Source organism: Tamandua tetradactyla, chromosome 6, assembly GCF_023851605.1.
Source record: "Tamandua tetradactyla isolate mTamTet1 chromosome 6, mTamTet1.pri, whole genome shotgun sequence".
Lineage (NCBI taxonomy): Eukaryota > Metazoa > Chordata > Mammalia > Pilosa > Myrmecophagidae > Tamandua > Tamandua tetradactyla.
Window position 1 is genome coordinate 31568390 of NC_135332.1, and position 25645 is coordinate 31594034.

General features: G+C 38.9%; 1 protein-coding gene across 1 annotated transcript in view; it reads left to right on the plus strand.

The window, feature by feature from the left end:
- Window positions 1–7: 7 nt before the first annotated feature.
- ACSF2 (acyl-CoA synthetase family member 2) overlaps window positions 8–25645 on the plus strand; it is an 87896-nt gene continuing 62258 nt past the window's right edge. The window contains exon 1 of the mRNA XM_077164746.1: window positions 8–853. Coding sequence (XP_077020861.1) covers window positions 840–853 — 14 coding nt within the window. The 5' untranslated portion in view covers window positions 8–839. The remainder of the gene's footprint in view (window positions 854–25645) is intronic.

Here is a 25645-nt window from a genome sequence, read left to right on the forward strand (position 1 = left end):
AGACGGACTGGGCCCGAGCGACCCGAGTATGCCCTGGGGCTCCCTCTGGTGCCGAGGATGGCGCACTACGTGGCGCCACCGCCGCACGAGGGGTGGGGTTGAGGGCTCTGAGCTTGGGTTAGGGGTTGAAATTGGGTATCCTTCAAGATTGCTCCCTGTCACTTGTTAACACCCCCAAGTGGCCAACATCCGGGGAGAAAATCATTTCTTTGGTTGTCTCCCCACTCTTCTAGCCTTTGTTCAGTCGGCCATCAACTCACCCCTGGTTTACTGAGTCTCTTACCTTCCCATTCACTACCACACACCTGCCCAGATGATCTTTATAAAAATTGGGCCAGGTCTCTTACTCCAAACCCTTCAAGTCTCCAGCTACCCTTAGGATATGGACCAAACTCCTTGCTAGGCTGGGTCCTGCCAGTTTCTGCAGGCTGTCCATGAGCCCCACTCCCTGCCCGGATTGGCCTGCAGACTCCACAGTTTCCCTCTCCTGGATGACCTGCCTTCCCCAACACCTTCCCTGTCTAGCTAATTCCTAGTCCTTCAGGACCCCTCCCCTGACCACCAGGGACCCAAGACTAATTTAGAAACCCCTTCTTGGGGCTCTGGCAATACCCCATGTATGGCCTTATGTCGGGGATGATGGACCCTTGTGGCTAGGATAGAGCTTCTAGCACTGGACGACCAGGGTTAATCCTGGCTGTGCCACTTGCTGGTTCTGAAACCTCAGCAGTCCCAGGCCTGTTTTCTCGTCTGTGCGGAGACGAGAAGCACAGGCCCCAGTGGAACCTCATGGAGTTTGGGACGGATTGGAAGAGTAAATTCATGAAGAGCTTATAGCAATGACCAGCACTTAGTAAGTACCCAATAAGTAAGAGCTATAATTCATGTTCTACCTTGTGTTATACAGTTATCCCTTCCACATCACGATTTTCCCCATCACTTTCGATATATCACAGGTTGGCATAAACATGAAATGAGAATATTTGGGGGTTTTGGGGAAACCATAGATAACACATGAAGGCCAGCCGGTGATACAGAAAAAGTTTAGAAACTCACAAATGCATGAGATATATGTATAGTATTGTATAATATCGACTTTTTAAATCTTTTAATATCAGTAAGTTACCATAAGCACTCTATAAAAGGAAGGAAAAAAAAGAAAAAATTTCAGATTTCTTCTCTGGTACAAAGGGAGGTCCAAAAAATTTTGCATGGACTTTCAAGATCGTAGGGTGCCACGCCCCAACCTATATGATGTGAAAGGGACAACTGTACTTATATTTAGGTGCCTACCCTCTCCTCTGGACTGTGAGTTTCTTGAGGGCAGGGATTTTATCTTAATCATCTTTGTATCCAAAGTGTTGGAGTCTATGATGCAGGGTAATTGCTCTATAAATGTCTATTGAATGAATGAATGAATGAATGAAGCACTTTACCCACTGCAAATCTGTTTGTTTCATCATTGAAGTGGAGATATTAAAGCTTATCTCAGAGGGGAACTGTGAAAACCAAATGAAGTCAGTGCAATGGCCTACTCAACTAATAAATTTCCACTATGCCCCTGATTCCACCGCCACCAGAGCAAGGCACGGTGCTGGGCTTTCTGGGAAGCAAACAAGGGCAGTAGAGCAACACAACATTAGTGCTTGGTGATCTCTGAAGCCCTTGAGCATCCATTATCTTATTTGTCTAAGGTGCAAGAGGAGACTGAGGCATATTTTATTGTTATTGTCGTTTTAAGAAGGAAGAAACCAAAGTTCAAGGAGAAAAGAAGCTTGTTTCCACACACAGCTGGCGGAGAGGCAGACCCAATTTTTTTTCCCGATTTTTTTTTTTTTAGAGCAGTTGTAGGTTTACAGAAAAATCATGCAGGAAATACAGAGTTCCCATATTTCCTGCTCCCTCACGACACAGTCTTCCTTATTAACATTTTGCATTAGTGTGGTACCTTGGTTAACTGTTGAAATAATATGACTACACTATTAACTATAGCCATAGTTTACATTAGTATTCATTCTTTGTATTGTACAGATGTACGGTTTTTGAAATTTTTTCTTCTGGTACTATATATGCAAACTAAAATTTCCATATCCAAATCTTTTGATTCTAAATCCTGTTTCTTTCCACTAAACCTTATTTTCCCTGCCCCCAAGGAGCCCAGTGACCATACAAATAGTTACTATATAAGGCAGAAAAGGTAAGAGTCTTAGCACATACAGCCAAAACCTGTGTGTGAATGAATGTGTGTGGGTTTGGTGTGACAATGTCTGCCTAATCTATGCTGAGAGCACTCTGTGCGCCTAGCACTGTGCTTTACACATATTATTTCTTTTAACTCAGCCCTCACAACAGCCCTGCACATTCACACATGGAAAACATATCTAGCCCATATGGCAGATACGCTTTCAGTTTTAAAGATTAAGTAACTGAGGCTCAGAGAGATCAACTATTTAACCACAGCCACAGCCAGTAAGTGAATGCATTCCAAAATAGGTGGGTTCATAACCAGCATAGCAGAAAGGGAGAGCCTGGGAGATAAAAAGAAATAATAATAATATAAAAAGGCTCTATGGAGGAGGTGGCATTTGTGTTGGGCTTTGAAGAATGAGTCAGATTCAGACAGAAAGAGATAAGATACAATTTGGGGAAAGCGGGGCAGCAGAATGAGAAAATAATAGCAGATATTCGCTTTGGAAAAGACTTCTTTTTAATCCTCAAGGTTGTATACCTGCAGAGAAAGTGAAGCCTATCGTCTTGCAAGCAGCCCTTTTCTTGGGAATGGTAAATTGGCCCTGTCCCACCCCCATCCTGACCAAGAGCCATCTTGTGCCTGGATGTCTGAGGTTGGTTGTAGAGCTGCCAAACAGAACAAAAATAACAGTGGCCCTCTAGGAGCCCATGATCAGAACAAGGACAGGATGCAGCAGTTTCCTGAGAAAACTTTGGGCATCAAGCCAACACGGTCACCACTAGATCTGGTGTGATCCTAGCAAATCACCTTGCCAAACTTGTTTCTTCTCTGTAAAATGGGGATAATAATATGGGAAGTGAATCAAGAACCCACAGAGGTGAATGTGAGAAAAAGCAAACTAGCCATGCAACACAAGCCAACTTTTCTCAGGACAGCTGGGTCCTTTCACAGTGTGTCCTCTCAGCTGGAGATGGAATGAAAAAGAGAAATGTCAGATAGTGTCATGGTCAGGTTCATGTGTCAACTTGGCCAGGTGGTGGTGCCCAGTTGTTTGGTCAAGCAAGCATTGACCTGTCTGTTGCTATGAGGATATTTCATGGACTTAAATTGTGAACATGTTGGTTGTATCCACGGCTGATGACATCTGCTAAGGGGAGTGTCTTCTGCAGTGAGCAACACTTAATCCAATCACCCGAAGGCTTTTAAGGAGAATTCAGAAGAGAGGATCTTTTTTTTCTGTTTTAGCCAGCCAGCCTCTCCTGAGGAGTTCGTTGAGGACCTTCATTGGAGCTGCCAGCTCATGGCCTGCCCTACAGATTTTGGACCCCTACGTCCCCACAATTGCATAAGACACTTTCATAAATCTCATATTTACAGATGTCTCCTATCAGTTCTGTTTCTCCAGAGAACTGTGATTAATACAGATAGCTCTTGATGACTGGAGCTCCCCAAGTACATTTTTATTCAGTTTATCTCTGTTTATAGAATTTGTTCATTTCTTTAGGTTTGCTTTAAATATCTCCACACCGTGTTCCTTTAAGTTAGTCCTTCCCAAAGGAAACTGCAAATTTAATGCAAATTCAACTGGAAATTCCAACAATATTTTTATTTTGTTTTGTTTTATGCACTAAGTAAAAGTAACCTTAAAATACATAAAGAGGAGCAAATTCACGTTCATATGGGAGGATAAATGTACAAGAATTTCATGAAATAAAAATGTCATAAAATAAAACAATAGCAATAAGGTCCTGCCCAACATATATTAGACCTTATCATAAAGCTCAAAGCAGTATGCCATTTTCATAGACAAGTAGATCAAAGGAACAAAATAGAGAGGCTGGAAACAGATACAATTGTATATGAGTCCTTAATCTATAATTAAGGTTGCACTTAAAATCAAGTTCCATTAATAGGGGAGTGGTTAAATGAATTAGAATTTATTTATGTAAAGGAACATTACTTTGGAGCATTATGCAGCTCCAAGAAGAGGATGAGTTAGAACTATATATGTTGTCCTGGAGAAACATTTGTTGTATATCATCAAGTAGAAATGCAAGTCATTGAGTAAGATGCATAGCACGATCTCTCTCTTTTCATTTTTTATTTTCAATTTTGACATTAGTCTGTACCTACAGAAGAGTTGCATGAATGAAAGAAAGAATTCCCAGATACCTTTCACCCAGATTTCCCAACTGTTAACACTTTACTACAATTGGTTTAACCTTTCCTCTGTCTTTATATATATATATATTTTCCTGAATTGTTTGAGTGTATTGCAGACATGTTGTCAGTTTACCCCTAAATACATCAGTGTGTATTTCCAAAATACAAGGAAATCTCTTATATAACCATAAGGCGATTATAAAAATCAACAAATCAGCATTGATCAATACTGCTCCTTCATCTATGGACTTCACCCACATTTCATCATCACTATCCATAAGGATTTTTTAAAAAAATATGCATATAAAGTGGAGATGGAGAAAGACTTATATGTGTGCTTGCATGTTTGTATGCACCTAGGAAAAGGTGTAGAAGGATGTCTATATTTCTAACTTCGTTTACCTCGAAGCCTTGTTACAATGAGCATGGGTTGCATTTGTAATAAATTATAAATATAGAAAAGTTTAATATAAACAGATAAACAATGAATTAATGAAACCTCCATATGCTGTAGACAGACTTGAGATCAAGTCCTGGCTCTGTCAACTTTGTACACATTGCCTAATTTCTCCAAGCCTGGACTTCCCCAATCTTAAATCCCCATCTATAGAGGAAGCTAGATACTTAACAAGGATTAAATGAAGGGGAAAAATAATTCCCAGCTTCTAGATAAAAAAAAAATGGTTTCTGTAAAACTGTTCCACTCATCTCTTTTTTTAAAAGTTTTAAAAAAATATTTTTATTGTAAACAACAAACAAACATACAAACATTCTTGACATACAAATATTCTTGACATGGTTACAACCAGTGGCTCACAATATCATCACACAGTTGTGTATTCATCACCATGATCATTTTTTTTTGAACATTTGCATCTCTCCAGCAAAAGAAATAAAAAAGAACAAAGAAAAAACTCATGCATGCCATACCCCTTACCCTCCCTCTCATTGACCATTAGTATTTCAATCTAGTCAATTTAATCTTTGTTCCCCCTATTATTTATTTCTTATCCATAATTTTTGCTTATAAAAGGAGCATCAGACACAAGATTTTCACAATCACACAGCCACATTGCAAAAGCTATATCTTTATACAATCATCTTCAAGAAACGTGGCTACTGGAACACAGCTCTGCAGTTTCAGGTACTTCCTTCTAGCCTCTCCTATACACCTGCATGTCATGCCTGGAACTGCCATCTTGAGACCACGGGGAAGACACTGCCCACACACCGAGAGTAGCAGAATGGCAAGATGGATTGATGTGGGTTTTGGTACCACATCAGGAAGCCTCCTGATGCACAGCCCAGGCCTGAAAGGTCTGGCCACTGGGTCATAAGGCTTAGATGCCACCAAGTGGGATTTATATGTATGCCTCCAAAAAATGGAAGGTAGGAATTCTAAGAATGTTATTTGCTTGAGTCTTTGATCCAGCTCAAATCACTCAACATGTTTTGAATGCCCATTACATACCTCACACGAACTCAAGGTTGCTGGAATTAAAATCCATAATCGTTATTATAACATAGGCCCTGCCTGCCTGTCTCATAAGGCTCTGCCTTATCACTCACCAGAATAGATACTTTGTTCCCATAACAAAACTACTAGTAACTGCCCGAATGTTCATGCTGTTTGCCTGTACATATATTTTCCCCTGTACTCAGAACATCCATTGACCATCCCATTTTCCCTGCAAATCCTATCTCAGGTGGACCGAATAATTGTCTCCAAAGATATCCGGGTCCTAAACCCTGTAATCTGTGTATGTTATTTTATATGGCAAAAGGGATCTTGCGACGTGATTAAATTAAGGATTTTGACATTGGGAGATTATCCTGGATTATCTGGGTGGGACCTATATGTAATCACGAACATCCTTATAAAAGAAAGGCAGTGGGAAATCTGGCACAGACAGTAGAATTAAAAACAATGTAGCGCCAGAGGCAGAGATTGGAGTGATATGGCTGCAAGCCAAGGAATGCTAACTGTCAGCAGGAACTGGAAGATACAAGGAATAGATTCTCCCCTAGAGCTTCTAGAAGGAACCAGCCTTGCTGGCACCCTGATTTTAACCCCATAAGACAACAGGCCTAGGTTAGGTGGCTTGCTGCTGTGCTCTTCTTGTACGCCAGTGGCCACACACATGTGATCGTCAGGCTCAGGGTCAGTGTTTCCCATGAGACAGTGAGCTCCTTGAGGGAAGACACCTGTCATATTCATATCTCCAGCCCCAGGAGCCAGCACTGTGCTTGGTACCAAGTGAGCATTCAATGAATGTTTGTTAAACCAATGATTGAGTAAAGGAAGATATGGTAGATTTGGTCTGGTAACCCTGAGACTTGAACCAAGATGTCCCAGTCGACTTTAGTTTCTGACTCTGACCCCCAAAAAGTAAAAAATTACGACATCCAAAGAAAAAGGTTTTGTCTTATATACATTACAAAAGCAAAGCTTTCACAATTTTTGGCAGTTGCTAGGACTGGGACTTATTCGGTGTTTAAATATTGAACTGTTAGCAAGAAGATACTGATCTTTTAAGAAATCACATCTGCCTGTACCTGCCCTTGATTATTGGTTGTGATTAAAATACTTTTACTTTACACTGCAATTCAGTGTAAATTCCTTAGTTTCACTTCAGTTTGAAAATCAGAAACATCTGTTTTTAGAACTATTTTTATCAGTCTCATCTTTTTGGTATTGACTGCTAGATCTGATTGGTAGAGTATAAGCATTATGTTGCAAGTCACTACAATCTCTTCTTTCAAAATTCAAACTCTCCTCCTCCTCCTCCTCTCCCTTCTTCTTTAAGGGGCTGCTTTCTTATTAGGCAGCTTCCTTCTCAGATATCCAGTGAAGAAAATTCTTTGAAAGGGCCATATTTTTAGACGAGAGTATTTATTATATGTTTCCATTTATATGACGAACAGACAAAACTAATCTGTGGTGGAAAGAATCAGAACAGTAGCTGCCTCTGGGGGTGGGGGTGGGGGTGGGTATTGATGAGAAGCTATATTGAAGAATTTTCTACTAATACTTTATATTTTGGTAGGCTTGGGTTACCTGGGAATATGAATTTATCAAAACTCAGCAAAGATACATTTAATTAAATTTTGTGCATTTCTTTGTGTGTAAATTTTTTTAGAGACATTGGGGATTTATAGAACAATCATCCATAAGATACAGGATACCCATATACCACCTTATTATTAAATGCCTTGCATTGGGGTGCTGCATTCGTTGCGATTGTTAAAAGCCATTTTTATAATAGCCCATGGCTTAATTTACGGATCACTGTTTGTGTTGTGCAGTTCCATGGCTTTTAAAATTTTCGTATTCTAGTAACATATATGTAACGTAAAATTTCACCTTTTAACTACATTCAAATATATAAGTCAATGCTGATAATCACGTTTACAATGTTGTGCTACTGTGCTGGTTTGAAAGAATGGATGGACCCCAGAAAAGTCATGTTTTAATCAAAATCCCATTTCATAAAGGTAGAACAATCCCTATTCAATACTGTATGTTTGAGGCTGTAATTAGATCATCTCCCAGGAGGTGTGATTTAATCAAGAGTGGTTGTTAAACTGGATTAGGTGATGGCATGTCTCCACCCATTTGGGTGGGTCTTGATTCGTTTCTGGAGTCCTATAAAAGAGGAAACATTTTGGAGAATGAAAAAATTCAGAGAGAGCAGAGCAGAACAACATAGCCACGAGAAGCAGAGTCCACTAGCCAGTGATCTTTGGAGATGAAGAAGGAAAATGCCTCCTTCTCCTGGGGAGCTTCATGGGGAGCTCCTGGGGAGCTTCATGAAGCAGGAAGTCAGGAGAAGCTAGCAGATGACGCCATGTTCACCATGTGCCCTTCCAGATAAGAGAGGAACCCTGACTGTGTTCACCATGTGCCTTTCCAGATGAGAGAGAAACTCTGACTGTGTTCGCCATGTGCCCTTCCACTTTAGAGAGAGACCCTGAACTTCGTCAGCCTTTTTGAACCAAGGTATCTTTCCTTGGATGCCTTTGATTGGACATATGTATAGACTTTTGTAATTGGGACATTTTCTCGGCCTTGGAACTATAAACTAGCAACTTATTAAATTCCCCTTTTTAAAAGTCATTCTGTTTCTTGTATATTGCATTCCAGCAGCTAGCAAACTAGAACAGCTACCATCATCATCACCATCCATTACCAAAATTTTTCTATCATCTCAAATAGAAACTGTACATTTTAAGGCTTAACTCCCTATTCCCTACCCCTACCCCATCCCCTGGTAATCCATATTCTAGATTCTGACCCTATGAGTTTTCTTATTCTAATTAGTTCATATCAGTGACATCATACAATATTTGTCCTTTTGTGTCTGGCTTCAAGGTTCAACCATGTTGCATGTATCAGATCATCATTCTTTTTTACAGCTGAATAATGTTCCATTGTGTATATATACTGCATTTTGTTCATCCATTCATCAGTTGATAGATACTAAGGTTGCTCCCATCTGTGGGCAATTGTGAATAATGCCGCTACGAACATTAGTGTGCAAATATCTGTTTGAGTCTCTGCTTTCAGTTCTTTTGGATATATACCTAGTAGTGGGATTGCCAGGTCATGTGGAAGTTCTATACTTAGTTTTCTGAGGAACCACCATACTGTTGTCCACACTTAGTGCACCATTTTATGTTGCCAGCAGCAATGAATGAGTGTTCCTGTTTCTCTGCATCTTTTTCAACACTTGTAATTTTCCGTTTTTAAAAAAGTAATATCCATTCTAGTAGGTATGAAATGAAATCTCATTTTGGTTTTGATGTGTTGAGCATCTTTTCATGTGCTTTTTTATTTTCTTTCGAAACATGTCTATGGAAATCTTTGTCCCATTTTTCAATTGGGTTTTTTGTCTTTTTGTTATTGAATTGAAGGATTTCTTTATATATTCTGGGTATTAAACTCTTATCAGATATGTGGTTTCCAAATATTTTCTCCCATTTTGTAGGTTGTTGATTTTCTTTGAGGTGCAAAATGTTTTGATTTTGATGAGATCCCATTTATCTCTTTTTTTCTTTTGTGGCTTTGAGTGTAAATTCTAAGGGACCATTGCCCAAAGGGGGTACAAGGGTAGTTCAGTGGTAGAATTCTCACCTACCATGCAGGAGACCCGGGTTTGATTCCTGGCCCATGCACTTCATGGCCCAAATAAATGAAAAACCAACCAAACAAAAAAATTCAACAAATTGTGCTGCAATAAGGGAGTACTTACATGGAAAAAGAATGAAATGTGACCCTGCCATACAGCATACAAAAAAAAAGAAAAAAAAAAGGAAAGAAACCATTGCCTAACATAAAGTCCTGAAGATGTTTCCTTGTGAAAATTTCTTCTAGGAGTTTGATAGCTCTGGCTCTTATATTTAGCTCATTGATCCGTTTTGACTGATTTTTGTATATGTTGTAAGGTAGGGGTCCACCTTCATTTTTTTTTGCAAATGTAGATCCAGTTTCCCTGGCACCATTTGTTGAAGAGACCATTCTTTCCCAATTGAATGTTCTGTACCCCTTTGTCAAAAATCGATTGGCCATAAATATAAGGGGTGAATTTCTGAGCTCTCAATTCAATTCCGTTGGTCTATATGCCTGTCCTTGTGCCAGTACCATGCTGTTTTGGTGACTGTGGTTTTGTGATGTTTTGTTTTGTTTAGAAAAAAACACTCTATTCTCTTTTTAAAACATTTTAAATTGTGAAATATAACATATATACAAAGAAAAAGCAATAATTTTCAAAGTATATTTCAACAAATTGTTACAGAACAGATTTCAGAGTTTGTTATGGGTTACCCTTCCACTATTTCAGATTTTTTCTGAAGGTCCCAATCTATAGGGACCTTTAGGCAATGCCCCTTCTGAATTTTTCATGTTGAGAAGGGGTGTGTCAACACTAAATACAGAGGATGTAATTAACTGATAATCTTGGAGAGTCTGGTCCCTCTGTGTTTCAGGATTTATCTGGCCTAGGAACTCTCTGGAAATTATAGGTTTCAGAAAAGCAAACTTAATGCATGAAACTTTTCTAGAGTCTCAGTTTGAGCCTGTTTTAGTTTGCTAACTGCCAGAAGGCAATATACCAGAAACGAATGGCTTTTAAAAAGGGGAACTTACTAAGTTGCTAGTGTACAGTTCTAAGGCCGAGAAATGTCAATCACAGGCATCCAGGGAAAGACACCTTGATTCAAGAAGGCCGATGAAGTTCAGGGTTTCTCTCTCAAGTGGAAAGGCACACAGCGAACATAGTCAGGATTCCTCTCCCATCTGGAAAGGCATGTGGCAAACACACGTCATTTGCTAGCTTTCTCTCCTGGCTTCGTGTTTCATGAAACTCCCTGAGAGGCGTTTTCCTTCTTCATCTCCAAAGGTGGCTAGCTGGTAGACTCTCTGCTTCTTGTGGCTATGTCATTCTCTACTCTCTCAGAAATCTCTCTCATTCTCCAAAATGTTTCCTCTTTCATAGGATTCCAGTAAACTAAGCAAGACCCACCCAAATGGTTGGAGACATGCCCACACCTGATCCAGTTCAACAACCACTCTTGTTCAAATCTTATCTCCAGGGAGATGATTTAATTACAGTTTCAAATATACAATACTGAATAGGTATTAGAAGAAATGGTTGCCTTTACAAAATGGGATTAAGATTAGAACATGGCTTTTCTAGGGTACATACATCATTTCAAACCAGCACAGAGCCCTAGGTCTTCTTTATTTTATTTGTATATTTTTTAAACGCAAAAAAAAACCACCAGATAAACTCAAACATTCCCATTTTGATCATTCCATTCTACATATATAATCTGTAATTCACAATATCATCACATAGTTGCATATTCATCATTCTGATCATTTCTTAGAACATTTGCATCAATTCAGAAAAAGAAATAAAAAGACAACAGAAAAAGAAATAAAACGAAAACAGAAAAAAAAAATTATACATACCATACCCCTTACCCCTCCCTTTCATTGATCACTAGCATTTCAAACTAAACTTATTTTAACATTTGTTCCCCCTATTATTTATTTTTATTCCATATGTTCTACTCGTTTATTGACAAGGTAGATAAAAGGAGCATCAGACACAAGGTTTTCACAATCACACAGTCACATTGTGAAAGCTGTATCATTATACAGTCATCTTCAAGAAAAATGGCTACTGGAACACAGCTCTACATTTTCAGGCAGTTCCCTCCAGCCTCTCCATTACATCTTGAATAACAAGGTGATATCTACTTAATGCGTAAGAATAACCTCCAGGATAACCTCTCGACTCTGTTTGGAATCTCTCAGTCACTGACACTTTGTCTCATTTCACGCTTCCCCCTTTTGGTCAAGAAGGTTTTCTCAATCCTTTGATGCTGAGTCTCAGCTCATTCTTCGGTTTTTCTCAATCCCTTGATGCTGAATCTCAGCTCATTCTAGGACTTCTGTTCCATGTTGCCAGGAGGTCCACACCCCTGGGAGTCATATCCCACGTAGACAGGGGGAGGGTGGTGAGTTTGCTTGTTGTGTTGGCTGGAGAGAGAAGCCACATCTGAGCAACAAAAGAGGCTCTCTTGGGGTAACTCTTAGGCCTAATTTTAAGTAGGCTTGACCTATCCTTTGTGGGGTTAAGTTTCATATGAACAAACCCCAAGACTGGGGGCTCAGCCTATAGCTTTGGTTGTCCACACTGTTTGTGAGAATATCAAGAATTCAACTTGGGGAAGTTGAATTTCTCCCTGTTCTCACCATTCCCTGAAGGAGACTTTGCAAATACTTTTCCACTCACTGATCGAATCACTCTGGGATTCATCGGGGCATCACTCTGGACAAACCAACAAAATCTCATGTCCTACCCAAGATTCCAAGTACTTATGGTGTTCGATCAAGCTAGCTACATAAGTTATATTAGGAAATGCACTAGTCAAAATATAAATTTTGTACCAAATAAACATTTTTTCTTTAGTCTCACATATAAGGTGAAATTTTAAAATATTAATTACCATCTATTTTCAGCATCCTGCAATAATGACATTCCTTTGTTCTTCCTCATGCAAAAACATTTTTTTAATTTGTACATTTAGTCACTATTATTATACACTCTAGGCATTCCTAGATTATACCATCTCAATCTTTATCGGTCTATCTTTCTTTCTGATTTCATTTATGCCCCCAGCCCTCCTCCCTCTATCATTCTCACATGCAGCTTCATTCAATGTTTTAATATAATTGTATTACAGTTAGGTAGTATTGTGCTGTCCATTTCTAAGTTTTTATATTCAGTCCTGTTGCACAATCTGTATCCCTTCAGCTCCAATTACCTAATATCTCACCCTATTTCTATCTCCTGATGGCCTCTGTTACCAACGAAATATTCCAAGTTTATTCACTAATGTCAGTTACTATCAGTGAGACCATTCAGTATTTGTCCTTTTGGTTTTGGCTAATCTTACTCAGCATAATGTCTTCAAGGTCCATCCATGTTGTTACATATTTCATAACTTTATTCTGTCTTAAAGCTGCATAATATTCCATCATATGTATATACCACAGTTTGTTTAGCCACCCGTCTGTTGATGGACATTTTGGCTGTTTCCATCTCTTTGCAATTGTATATAATCCTGCTGTAAACATTGGTGTGCAAATGTCCGTTTGTGTCTTTGCCCTTATGTCATTTGAGTAGATACCTAGCAATGGTATTGCCGAGTCATACGGCAATTCTATATTCAGCTTTTTGAGGAACCGCCAAACTCCCTTCCACAGAGGTTGCACCATTTGACATTCCCACCAACAGTGAATAAGTATGCCTCTTTCTCCACATCCTCTCCAGCACTTGTCATTTTCTGTTTTGTTGATAATGGCCATTTTGGTGGGTGTGAGATGATATCTCATTGTGGTTTTGATTTGCATTTCTCTAATGGCCAGGGACGTGGAACATCTCCTCATGTGCCTTTTGGCCATTTGTATTTTCTCTTCTGAGAAGTGTCTGTGCAAGTCTTTTTCCCATTTTGTAATTGGATTGACTGTCTTTTTGTTGTTGTATTGAACAATCTCTTTATAAATTCTGGATACTAGACCTTTATCTGATATGTCGTTTCCAAATATTGTCTCCCATTGTGTAGGCTGTCTTTTTACTTTCTTGATGAAGTTCTTTGATGTGCAGAAGTGTTTAATTTTGAAGAATTCCCATTGCTTTCTTTCTTTCTTCAATGCTCTTGCTTTGGGTGTAAGGTCTATAAAACTTCCTCCAAGTATAAGATTTATAAGATATTTCCCTATATTTTCTTCTAACAGTTTTATGGTTTTAGACCTAATGTTTAGGTCTTTGATCCATTTTGAGTTAACTTTTGTATAGCGTGTGAGATATGGGTCCTCTTTCATTCTTATGCATATGGATATCCAGTTCTCTAGGCACCATTTATTGAAGAGACTGTTCTGTCCCAGGTGAGTTGGCTTGACTGCCTTATCAAAGATCAATTGTCCATAGATGAGAGGATCTATATCTGAGCACTCTATTCGATTCCATTGGTCAATATATCTATCTTTATGCCAGTACCATGCTGTTTTGATCACTGTAGTTTCATAATATGCCTTGAAGTCAGGCAGCGTGAGACCTCCGACTTCATTTTTTTACCTCGGTATACTTTTAGCTATTCGGGGCACCCTGCCCTTCCAGATAAAATTGCTTATTGGTTTTTCTATTTCTGAAAAGTAAGTTGTTGGGATTTTGATTGTTATTGCATTGAATCTGTAAATCAAGTTAGATAGAATTGACGTCTTAACTATATTTAGTCTTCCAATCCATGTACACGGTATGCCCTTCCATCTATTTAGGTCTTCTGTGATTTCTTTTAACAATTTCTTGTAGTTTTCTTTGTATAAGTTTTTTGTCTCTTTAGTTAAATTTATTCCTAAATATTTTATTCTTTTGGTTGCAATTGTAAATGGAATTCATTTCTTGATTTCCCCCTCAGATTGTTCGTTATGAATGTATAGAAACACTACAGATTTTTGAATGTTGATCTTGTAACCTGCCACTTTGCTGTACTCGTTTATTAGCTCTAGTAGTTTTAGCTGTGGATTTTTCAGGGTTTTTGACATATAGTATCATATCATCTGCAAACAGTGAGAGTTTTACTTCTTCCTTTCCAATTTTGATGCCTTATATTTCTTTTTCTTGTCTAATTGCTCTGGCTAGAACTTCCAACACAATGTCAAATAACAGTGGTGATAGTGGACATCCTTGTCTTGTTCCTGATCTTAGGGGGAAAGTTTTCAGTTTTTCCCCATTGAGGATGATATTAGCTGTGGGTTTTTCATATATTCCCTTTATCATTTTAAGGAAGTTCCCTTCTATTCTTATCCTTTGAAGTGTTTTCAACAGGAAAGGATGTTGAATTTTGTCAAATGCCTTCTCTGCATCAATCAAGATGATCATGTGTTTTTTCTGCTTTGATTTGTTGATATGATGTGTTACATTAATTGATTTTCTTGTGTTGAACCATCCTTGCATACCTGGGATAAATCCTACTTGGTCATGATGTATAATTCTTTTAATGTGTTGCTGGATTCAATTTGCTAGGATTTTGTTGAGGATTTTTGCGTCTATATTCATTAGAGAGATTGGTCTGTAGTTTTCTTTTTTTGTAATATCTTTGTCTGGCTTTGGTAAGAGGGTGATGTTGGCTCCATAGAATGAATTATGTAGCTTTCCCTCCACTTCAATTTTTTGGAAGAGTTTGAGCAGGATTGGTACTAATTCTTTCTGGAATGTTTGGTAGAATTCACATGTGAAGCCATCTGGTCCTGGACTTTTCTTTTTGGGGAGCTTCTTAACGACTGATTCAATTTCTTTACTTGTGATTGGTTTGTTGAGGTCGTCTATTTCTTCTTGAGTCAAAGTTGGTTGTTCATGCCTTTCTAGGAAGTTGTCCATTTCATCTACATTGTTGTATTTATTAGCATAAAGTTGTTCATAGTATCCTGTCATTACTTCCTTTATTTCTGCGGGGTCAGTGGTTATGTCTCCTCTTCCATTTCTGATCTTTTTATTTGCATCCTCTCTCTTCTTCTTTTTTGTCAATCTTGCTAAGAGTCCATCAATCTTATTGATTTTCACATAGAACCAGCTTCTGGTCTTAATGATTTTCTCAATTGTTTTCATGTTCTCAATTTCATTTACTTCTGCTCTAATCTTCATTATTTCTTTCCTTTTGCCTTCTTTGGGGTTAGTTTGCTGTTCTTTCTCTACTTCTTCCAAGTGGACAGTTAATTCCTCGATTTTTGCCCTTTCTTCTTTTTTGATATAGGCATTTAGGGCAATAAATTTCCCTCTTAGCACTGTCTTTGCTGTGTCCCATAAGTTTTGATATGTTGTGTTTTCATTTTCATTTGCCTCAAGATATTTACTTATTTCTGTTGTAATTTCTTCCTTCACCCACTGGTTGTTTAAGAGTGTGTTGTTGAGCCTCCACATATTTGTGAATTTTCTGGCACTCTGCCTATTATTGATTTCCAACTTCATTCCTTTATGATCTGAGAAAGTGTTGTGTATGATTTCAATCTTTTTTAATTTATTGAGGCTTGCTTTGTGACCCAGCATATAGTCTATCCTTGAGAATGATCCATGAGCACTTGAGAAAAAAGTGTATCCTGCTCTTGTGGGGTGTAATGTTCTATAAATGTCTGTTAGGTCTAGTTCATCTATTGTATTATTCAACTTCTCTGTTTCTTTATTGATCCTCTGTCTAGATGTTCTGTCCATTGATGAGAGTGAGGAATTAAAGTCTCCAACTATTATGGTAGATGTGTCTATTTCTCTTTTCAGTGTTTGCCACATGTATTTTGGAGCATTCTGGTTCGGTGCATACATATTTATGATTGTTATGTCTTTGTGCTGAATTGTTCCTTTTATTAATACATAGCATTCTTCTTTGTCTCTTAACTGCTTTACATTTGAAGTCTAATTTGTTGGATATTAGTATAGCTACTCCTGCTCTTTTCTGGTTGTTATTTGCATGAAATATCTTTTCCCAACCATTCACTTTCAACCTATGTTTATCCTTGGGTCTAAGATGTGTTTCCTGTAGACAGCACATAGATGGATCCTGTTTTTTAATCCATTCTGCTAGTCTATGTCTTTTGATTGGAGAGTTTAATCCATTAACATTTAGTGTTATTACTGTACGGGTAGTACTTTCTTCTAACATTTTGCCTTTTGGATTTCATATGTCATATCTAATTTTCCTTCTTTTACCTTTACTCATAGTCTTCCTTTCTACACTCTTCTCCACACCTCTCTCTGCTGTCTTTTTCCTATCTGTCTCTAGTGCTCCCTTTAGTATTTCTTGCAGAGTTGGTCTCTTGGTCACAAATTCTCTCAGTGATTTTTTGTCTGAAAATGTTTTAATTTCTCCCTCATTTTTGAAGGATAATTTTGCTGGATATAGAATTCTTGGTTGGCAGCTTTTCTCTTTTAGTAATTTGAATATATCATCCCACTGTCTTCTTGCCTCCATGGTTTCTGCTGAGAAATCTATGCATACTCTTATTGGGTTTCCTTTGTATGTGATGGATTGCTTTTCTCTTGCTGCTTTCAAGATTCTCTCTTTCTCTTTGACATCTGACATTCTGATTAGTAAGTGTCTTGGAGTACATCTGTTTGGATCTATTCTCTTTGGGGTACGCTGCACTTCTTGGATCTGTAATTTTAAGTGTTTCATAAGAGTTGGGAAATTTTCAGTGATAATTTCCTCCATTAGTTTTTCTCCTTTTCCCTTCTCTTCTCCTTCTGGGACACCCACAACACATATATTCATGTGCTTCATATTGTAATTCAATTCCCTGAGACTTTGCTCATGTTTTTCCATTTTTTTCCCTATATTTCTTTTTCTCGTCAGATTTCAGATGTACTGTCCTCCAGTTCACTAATCCTATCTTCTGCCTCTCAGAATCTACCATTGTAGGTTTCCATTGTTTTTTCATCTTTTCTACTGTGCCTTTCATTCCCATAAGTTCTACGATTTGTTTTTTCAGACTTTCGATTTCTTCTTTTTGTTCATTCCTTGCCTTCTTTATATCCTCCCTCAATTCATTGATTTGGTTTTTGATGAAGTTTTCCATGTCTGTTTGTATATTCTGAATTAATTGTTTCAACTCCTGTATCTCATTTGAATTGTTTGTTTGTTCCTTTGACCAGGCCATATCTTCAATTTTTCTAGCGTGTTTGTTATTTTTTGTTGGCATCTAGGCATTTAATTACCTTAATTAGTTTATTCTGGAGATTGCTTTCACTTCTTTTACCTAGGATTTTCTTGCTGGATGAATTTGTTGTCTATCTGTTCTTTGACATTCAGTTCAGCTTTTTCTGGTCTTCTAGCTTAGGTTTTGTTTAACAGAGGAGAATTTTTCAGTTCTTGTTTTCTTGTTTCTTGCCCTGCCTGTATGATGCCTTTCTCCCCCCACCCTTAGGAAGGTCTACTTAGGTATTCTAGACCCCAGCCTGATTTTCCCAGACCAAACTGGCCTCCTATCAGGAGGAAAGAGTCACCTGCGTTGGTTTTCCCTGCGGGTGAGACCCAGCAGGTTGAAAGACTCTCCTGTGAAGTCTCTGGGCTCTGTTTTTCTTATCCTGTCCAGTATGTGGCGCTTGTCTGCCTGCAGGTCCTACCAGCATAAGATGATGTGGTACCTTTACCTTTGGCAGACTCTCCCTGCTAGGGGCGTGGTGGAGACAGAGGAGAGGTTGTAGGCTGGATTTAATAGCTTCAAATTACTAAACCCTGGTGTCTGAATTCCTTAAGGGAGGGATTCCACCTGAGTTGGGCTCCACCCCTCCCCTGTGGGAGGCACAGTCTCCAGACCTCAAACGAGCTTGTTTCTGCCTATGCCTGGGAAGTTGCAGCCTGAGAAGCCCTGCCGCTGTATCCAAAGGTAGTCAAGCCTTTGTAGAAATACAGCCACAAAAACCTCTGTTTCTTTTTCCGTCAGCCTTGCCCCCCTTGGCGCCGGGGCAAAAATGAGCAACCTCCACTTTGACAGGGTTCACCTGAGCTGGGGGCCTATTTTTAGTATTTAGAATTTGTTAATTAATTCCATAATTGGAGTTTGGTTGGGCTCAGCCCCTGCTACTGGTAAAGTCCTTTCCTTTCCCCTCTGGGAAGCAGCCTGTGGAGGAAGGGCGCCGGCTGCCGCAGCTTGGGGAACTCACGGTTCTGGGGGCGCTTGTAGCCTGCCCAGCTGGTCTAGACTGGGGTATGCTGTGTGCCCAGTCACTGATGTGGACCCAGGAGCTGTTCTGTACTGTTTCTGGCTATTTAGTACCGGTTCTGGAGGACGAACTAAAACGTGCACATTGTTAAGCCACCATCTTGGCCCGGATATCCACCCTAGGTCTTCTTAAGAGTTAAACAGGAGTGATGTTGGTTGGGGTTTACAAACCATGGCATTTGTAACTGAATGCCCTCTAACTGAAGCTTGGTAAGAGTAGCCTGACTACTGACAAATAGAGTCAGCCGCCTGACTCTATTTGATCTTTCTTAGCCACTGATGCCTTATTTTATTACTCTTCTTTTTCCCTCTTTCGGTCATGAACATCTTGTCGACTTTTATTCACTTTTGATCAGGGAAAGGAAAATCTCAAGATCAACATATTACCTAGTCATAATTTTGAATTTATAGGGTTCACTACCCTAAAGACATTGCACCTGCTGACTTTGGCAATACAACTTAAATTGAAACAACACCCCTTCAGTTCCCTAAAGTTGGTGTGTTTAAAGAACAGTGGATCCTTTGTGATTACCACCATTGGTACTTGGCCTAGGTGTGAGGTCAAAACAGGAACAAAGGAACAAACAAGGCTAAGAGTATTTTAACTTAATAGCCCAACAAATGCAAACATCATAGGAAAAAAGAGAAACGTTGCAGGCATTACATTTTTATAACAGTAGGTCCAACACCATAAAAAAATATATACCTTGTGAGATCAACTAGTTTGCATATGTGCATCTGAGTAAGCTAAGTATTTTTCAAAATGATCCCAGAAAGCTAATGTGCAACCATGGAAACAAACTTTTTTCTAAACCCAATTAGCTATATTGAACATAAAATTCCAAGCGTAGAACTATTTACCCAAAAAGTTTTCCAAGGCCGGGGAGATCTGCTGTAATGATATAAATTGTCACACTTAAGATTTGCACTAATATGCAAAAGATTTACGGTATTTCATTTCCGCTATTCCTTCCTATATCTGAATATGGAAATACTTAACTACTCAGGGTCAGGTAACTGCATTAAAAATGATGGAATTTACTACCATGACTTTTTCTAATAATTTGTACCACAGGAGTGGATAAGTCCATTACAGCTCCCTAAGAATGCCCAAACAGAAAACATTAAGTTTATTTCATTAGTGGCTGTGGCATAATGCCAACATGATATGATTTTACTCTGCCTTTCCTTCATAGATCTTACCTAGACGAACTAACTTTTGATTCCATTTTAATGGGTAAATTTATACCTGTTTGCCGAAATCCTTTAAATTTGCTAACTACTTTTGACACTCTTAAATTCAGTTAGGTACAAGCTCCTGTCACAGTTTCACAATGCTCTTTCTCCCTGTATGTATCTGGAGATTTTGTCATAGTATTGTAATTAGCTAAAGGTTTTTTAGGAGATCACCGACTCTGAAGTCAAGGAATTAACAACTCATAACAAATAGCATTCAAATATGAGTAGCGCAAAATCCTTTTTGTTCATAAAAGGGGCTACTAATATTTCGTCTCATTAAAAAGCTTTTTTTTTTTTGAAAACAAAATCACAATACCATGACAATGTCTCCAGAGGGAAAAGGACATTATTCAACAGTGTGGTGGAAGCTAGGCTAACAGGAGAGGAAGCCTAGAACACAGAACACATCTGCAAAATGGGAAACAGGTGACACTGATCAGTAAAGGAGCCCTGTTTTGCCTATGGGCCAACACTCCCTACAAAATAAACCGTGTCTTCATTACGGCTTACTTAAAATCACATTTTTGCAGAGTCATTTAGTACCTGACACAGAAAAGCAGTCACATAAGGAAGTATTTATTTGAGGTTTAGCATGAAATCATAGAATAAAATTTATATAAACACAAATCCAGACCAAAGTATAACACAGATAGCAGAGGACAAAGTAAAACAAAGAAAAGTAATTGGCAGCTAAAGACATTGGATAGTTGTGTCTTTTTTTTTTTTGGTATGCTGTATGGTGGGGTCACAGTTCATAATTTTTCCATGCGAGCGTCCCTTTATTACAGCACCATTTGTTGAATTTTTGTTTGTTTTTGCTTGTTTGTTTTTTGGGGAAGTGCATGGACTAGGAATCGAACCCAGGTCTCCCGCCTGGCAGGTGAGAATTTTACCACTTGCATCCCCAGTTGTGTCGTCTGTAAATTATTTAATCCATTTTATTATATATTAAAGAGTTTAATCACACAATATTATCACATAAATACACACACACACACACACACATCTATCAGAGCTATCGGTCTCTATCCTTGTGGCTCGCCATTTTGTTCTTGTTTTCTTGCCTGGTGTTGACTTTTGCCTTCGTCCATTCCTTTCTCCTCACCACTATTGATTCAACTTGTTACCATAGCAATGTGTATCTCAACCATCAGCCGTACCATTTTTAAAAAAATATATTTTTATTGACAAATCTTCACACATATATAGTCCATACATGGTGTACAATGGCTCACAATATCATCACATGGTTATGTATTCATCACCATGAGACAGTTGTATCATATGCTAGAAAGTCTTTTACAAAATAATCATCTTAGATCAACAGAAGACCAATCTTCAATGTCATCCTGCAAAATGGGTTACTTTAGCGCTTCCTCCTGTTTCTCCAAGGTCCTCCTTTAGTACAGCTGGTAATTGCTTTGGTGATTGCCAGCCCCTCGGGGTGCCTTGCCATGTGCTCTGTCGGCCACTGTTCTGCATATGCCTGTGTTCTAGTTTGCTAGCTGCCAGAATGCAACACACCAGAGACAGATTGGCTTTTAATAAAAGGGGATTTATTTTGTTAGTTCTTCAGAGGAAAGGCAGCTAACTTTCCACTGAGGCTGTTTCTTACGTGGAAGGCACAGGATGGTCTCTGCCGGTCTTCTTTCCAGGCCCCTGGGTTCCAACAACTTTCCCCGGGGTGACTTCTTTCTGCATTTCCAAAGGCCTGGGCTGAGCTGCTAGTGCCGAGATGAGGAATGCAGAACTGCTTAGGCTGTGCTACATTGCGACCTCTCATTTAAGCACCAGCCAATTAAGTCACACGTCACTCATTGCAGCAGACACGCCTCCTAGCTGACTGCAGATGTAATTGGCAACAGATGAGGTTCACATACCGTTGGCTTATGTCCGCAGCAACAAGATTAGGTATGCTCACCTGGCCAAGTTGACAACTGAATCTAACTAACACAGCCTGTCCATGTCCATAGTCCCCACAGCTACACCCAGTATAATCCGATCTCCCACAGCCACCATTGCTCTGATCACCACCGCAGGCACTACCGTAACTCCCATACCCTTGATCAGAATAGTCATTAAATCCTTGGTTCCAGTTTTGGCCCTGACCTTGTCCACGGCCCCTAGTACCACCTCGCCCAGCAGCTGCAGCCCCTCTTCCTTCTTTCTCTTGTTGCTCCTGCTGCCTATATACCTCTTCGGGTTGTGCAACTTTCACACTTCCCAGAACCACTGTGATGCTATCTGCTTTCTCATAATTTCTTTACTGGCTCTTCACCTGTCTTTGTGATAAAACAAAATCCTCTTCTTTCATTTTTGTTGTACCCATGAGAAATTCAATATCTTCAATCTCTCTAAATGCTCCAAAATATTCTTTTATTTGCTCCAAGTATCTAGGCTTGGTTCAACCAAGAAACTTTTTTGCTGGGGCTCCCTTTTAAAGCCTTTGCCCTTTTTGGGGGTCTATCAATTTACTATCCCCAGTTTGCGTTCTTTCAGTTCCAAAACCTTATCAACACAGCCAGCGTCTTTGGAAAGCACAAATCCAAATCCTCTTGATTGTCCAGTGACCGGATTTGTTTTAATAGTGCAGTCTACAACTTCTCCAAATAGAGACAAACAGTCAAAATATAAGTCAAAAATATAATATTTTTTGCTTATATCCCAGCTGTTCTAGTTTGCTACTGCTGGAATGCAATATACCAGAAACAGAATGGCTTTTAAAAAGGGGGATTTGATAAGTTGCCAGTTTACAGTTCTAAGGCTGAGAAAATGTCCCAATTAAAACAGGTCTATAGAAATGTCCAATCGAAGGAATCCATCCAGGGAAAGATACCTTGGTTCAAGAAGGCTGGTGAAGTTCAGGGTTCCTCTCTCAAGTGAGAAGGCACATGGTGAACGTAGTCAGGGCTTCTCTCAGCTGGAAGGGCATGTGGCGAACACGGCATCATCTGCTGGCTTTCTCTCCTGGCTTCTGGTTTCATAAAGCTCCCAGGGAGGCGTTTTCCTTCTTCATCTCCAAAGGTTGCTTCGTGGTGCTGCAGCATTCTCTGCCTCTCCGAAGCTCCTTCATTCTCCAAAATGTTTCCTCTTTTATAGGGCTCTGGAAACTTATCAAGACCCATCCAAATGAGTGAAGATACATCTCCCCCAACCCAGCTTAACAACCACTCTTGATTAAATCACATCTCCAGGGAGATGATCTAATTACAGTTTCAAACATACAGTATTGAAAAGGGATTATTCTGCCTTTACGAAATGGGACTTAGATTAAACATGGCTTTTCTAGGGGACACACATCCTTTCAAGCCAGCACACCAGCTCAAGGCTCCAATAAGGATTTTACCGTCATCCTGTTGGTTCTTGCAGGCGTTAAGCTTGGTGCCTTTTTTCTTCTTTTTCTTGCCCAATTCCTCTGACTAGAATATCAATACAATGTTGAATAATAGTGATGAGAGTGGGTCTCCTTGTCTTGTTCCTGATCTTAGAGGGAAAGCTTTCAGTCTTTCACCATTAAGTATATTATATGTATGTGGGATTTTTACATATGCCCTATATCTTCTAAAGAAAGTTTCCTTCTATTCCTAAGTGCTTTTATCAAGAAAGGATGCTGGATTTTGTCGAATGCCTTTTCTGTAACAATTGTGGTAATTACGTCTTTCTCCCTTCATTTTGTTAATGTGGTGTATTACATTAATTAATGTTCTTATTTGAACCATCCTTTAATACCTGGGATAAACCCACTTGATCATGGTGTATAATTCTTTTAGAGTGCCATTGGATTTGGTATCCTAGTGTTTTGTTGAGACAATTTTGCACGTATATTCAGAAGAGATATTGGTCTGTAATTTTCTTTTCTTGTGCTTTTTTTTAAATATCTCAATTTTATTTTTATACTCTCCAGTTTAATATTTATTTATTTATTTATTTGGCCATTTTTTAAATTGACAAACCAAAACAGTATACAAACACGAACATTCTTAACATACAAACATTCCATACACGGTGTACAATCAATGGTTCACAATAGCATCACATAGTAGTATATTCATCATCATGATCATTTTTTAGAACATTTGTATCACTCCAGAAAAAGAAATAAAAAGAAAAAAGAAAAAACTCATACATACCATACCCCTTACCCTTCCTTCTCATTGACCACTAGTATTTTCATCTACCCAATATATTTTAACCTTTGTTCCCTCTATTTTTTTATACACCTCACCACTCCTTTCCATTGATCATTAGTATTTCAATCTATTCAATTTATTTGTTTTTTATTTTTAACTTTTTTTATTGTATAGTATAACATTATATAAAGCAAGGAAATTAAAAAAAGTAATAGTTTTCAAAGTACTGTTCAACAAGTGGTTACAAGACAGATCCCAGAGTTTGTCATGGGCTACCATATCATCCTCTCATATTTTTCCTTCTAGTTGCTCTATAATATAGGAGGCGAGAGGGCTTAAATATTTTTTTATCATCACAATTGACTTTTTTCCCCTTTTTTGTGAAAAATAACATATATACAAAAAAGCTATAAATTTTAAAGCACAGCACCACAATTAGTTGTAGAACATATTTCAGATTTTGACATGGGTTACAATTCCACAATTTTAGGTTGTTGCTTCTAGCTGTTCTAAAATACTGGAGACTAAAGGAGATATCAATTTAATGATTTAACATTCATATTCACCTGTTAAATCCTATCTTCTCTGTATAACTCCACCATCATCTTTGATCTTTCCATCCCTCTCTTTAGGGGTGGTTGGGCTATGGCAATTCTAAATTTTTCATATTGGAAGGGTCTATCACTAATATGGGGTAGAGAGTTGGAACTATCTGATGTTCTGGAAAGGCTGGGCCCTCTAGGTTTCAGGACTTATCTGGACCAGAGACCCATCTGGAGGTTGTAGGTTTCTCGAAAGTTGCTCTAGTTCATGGAACCTTTGTGGAATCTTATATATCGCCCTGGGTGGTCTTTAGGATTGGATGGAATGGACCTGATTGGGGATTGACAGGTTATGATAGGTAGCAAGGTCTAATTGAAGCTTGTGTAAGAGCAACCTCCAGAGTAGCCTCTTGACTCTATTTGAACTCTCTCTGCCGCTGAATACTTTATTAGTTACACTTCTTTTCCCCCTTTTGCTCAGGATGGAATTGTTGATCCCATAGTGCCAGGTCTGGATTCATCCCTGGGGGTCATCTCCCATGTCGCCAGGGAGACTTTCACCCCCGGATGTCATGTCCCATGTAGGGGGCAGAGCAATGATTTCACTTGCAGAGTTGAGCTTAGAGAGAGTAAGGCCACATCTGAGCAGCAAAAGAGGTCCTCCAGAAGTAACTCTTAGGCATGGCTACAGGTAGTCTAAGCTTCTCCGCTACCTACACATAAGCTTCACAGGAGTAAGCCTCATGATCAAAGACATGGCTTATTGATTTGGGGGTCCGTAAAGTTTGACACAGTATCAGGGGATTCCCTGATGGTAGAGTTTAATAGTTCCATATTCCTTCTCCCATTCCTCAGAGAACTTTGCCAATACTTTTTGATTTCTGCTTACTCATTTTACTTTAACATTTATTTCCCCCATTATTTATTTATTTTTAATCCATATTTTTCACTCATCTGTCCATGCCGTAGATAAAAGGAACATCAGACACAAGGTTTTCAACAGCACACAGTCACATTGTGAAAGCTATATCACTATACATTCATCTTCAATAAACATGGCTACTAGAACACAGCTCTATAGTTTCAGGCACTTCCCTCT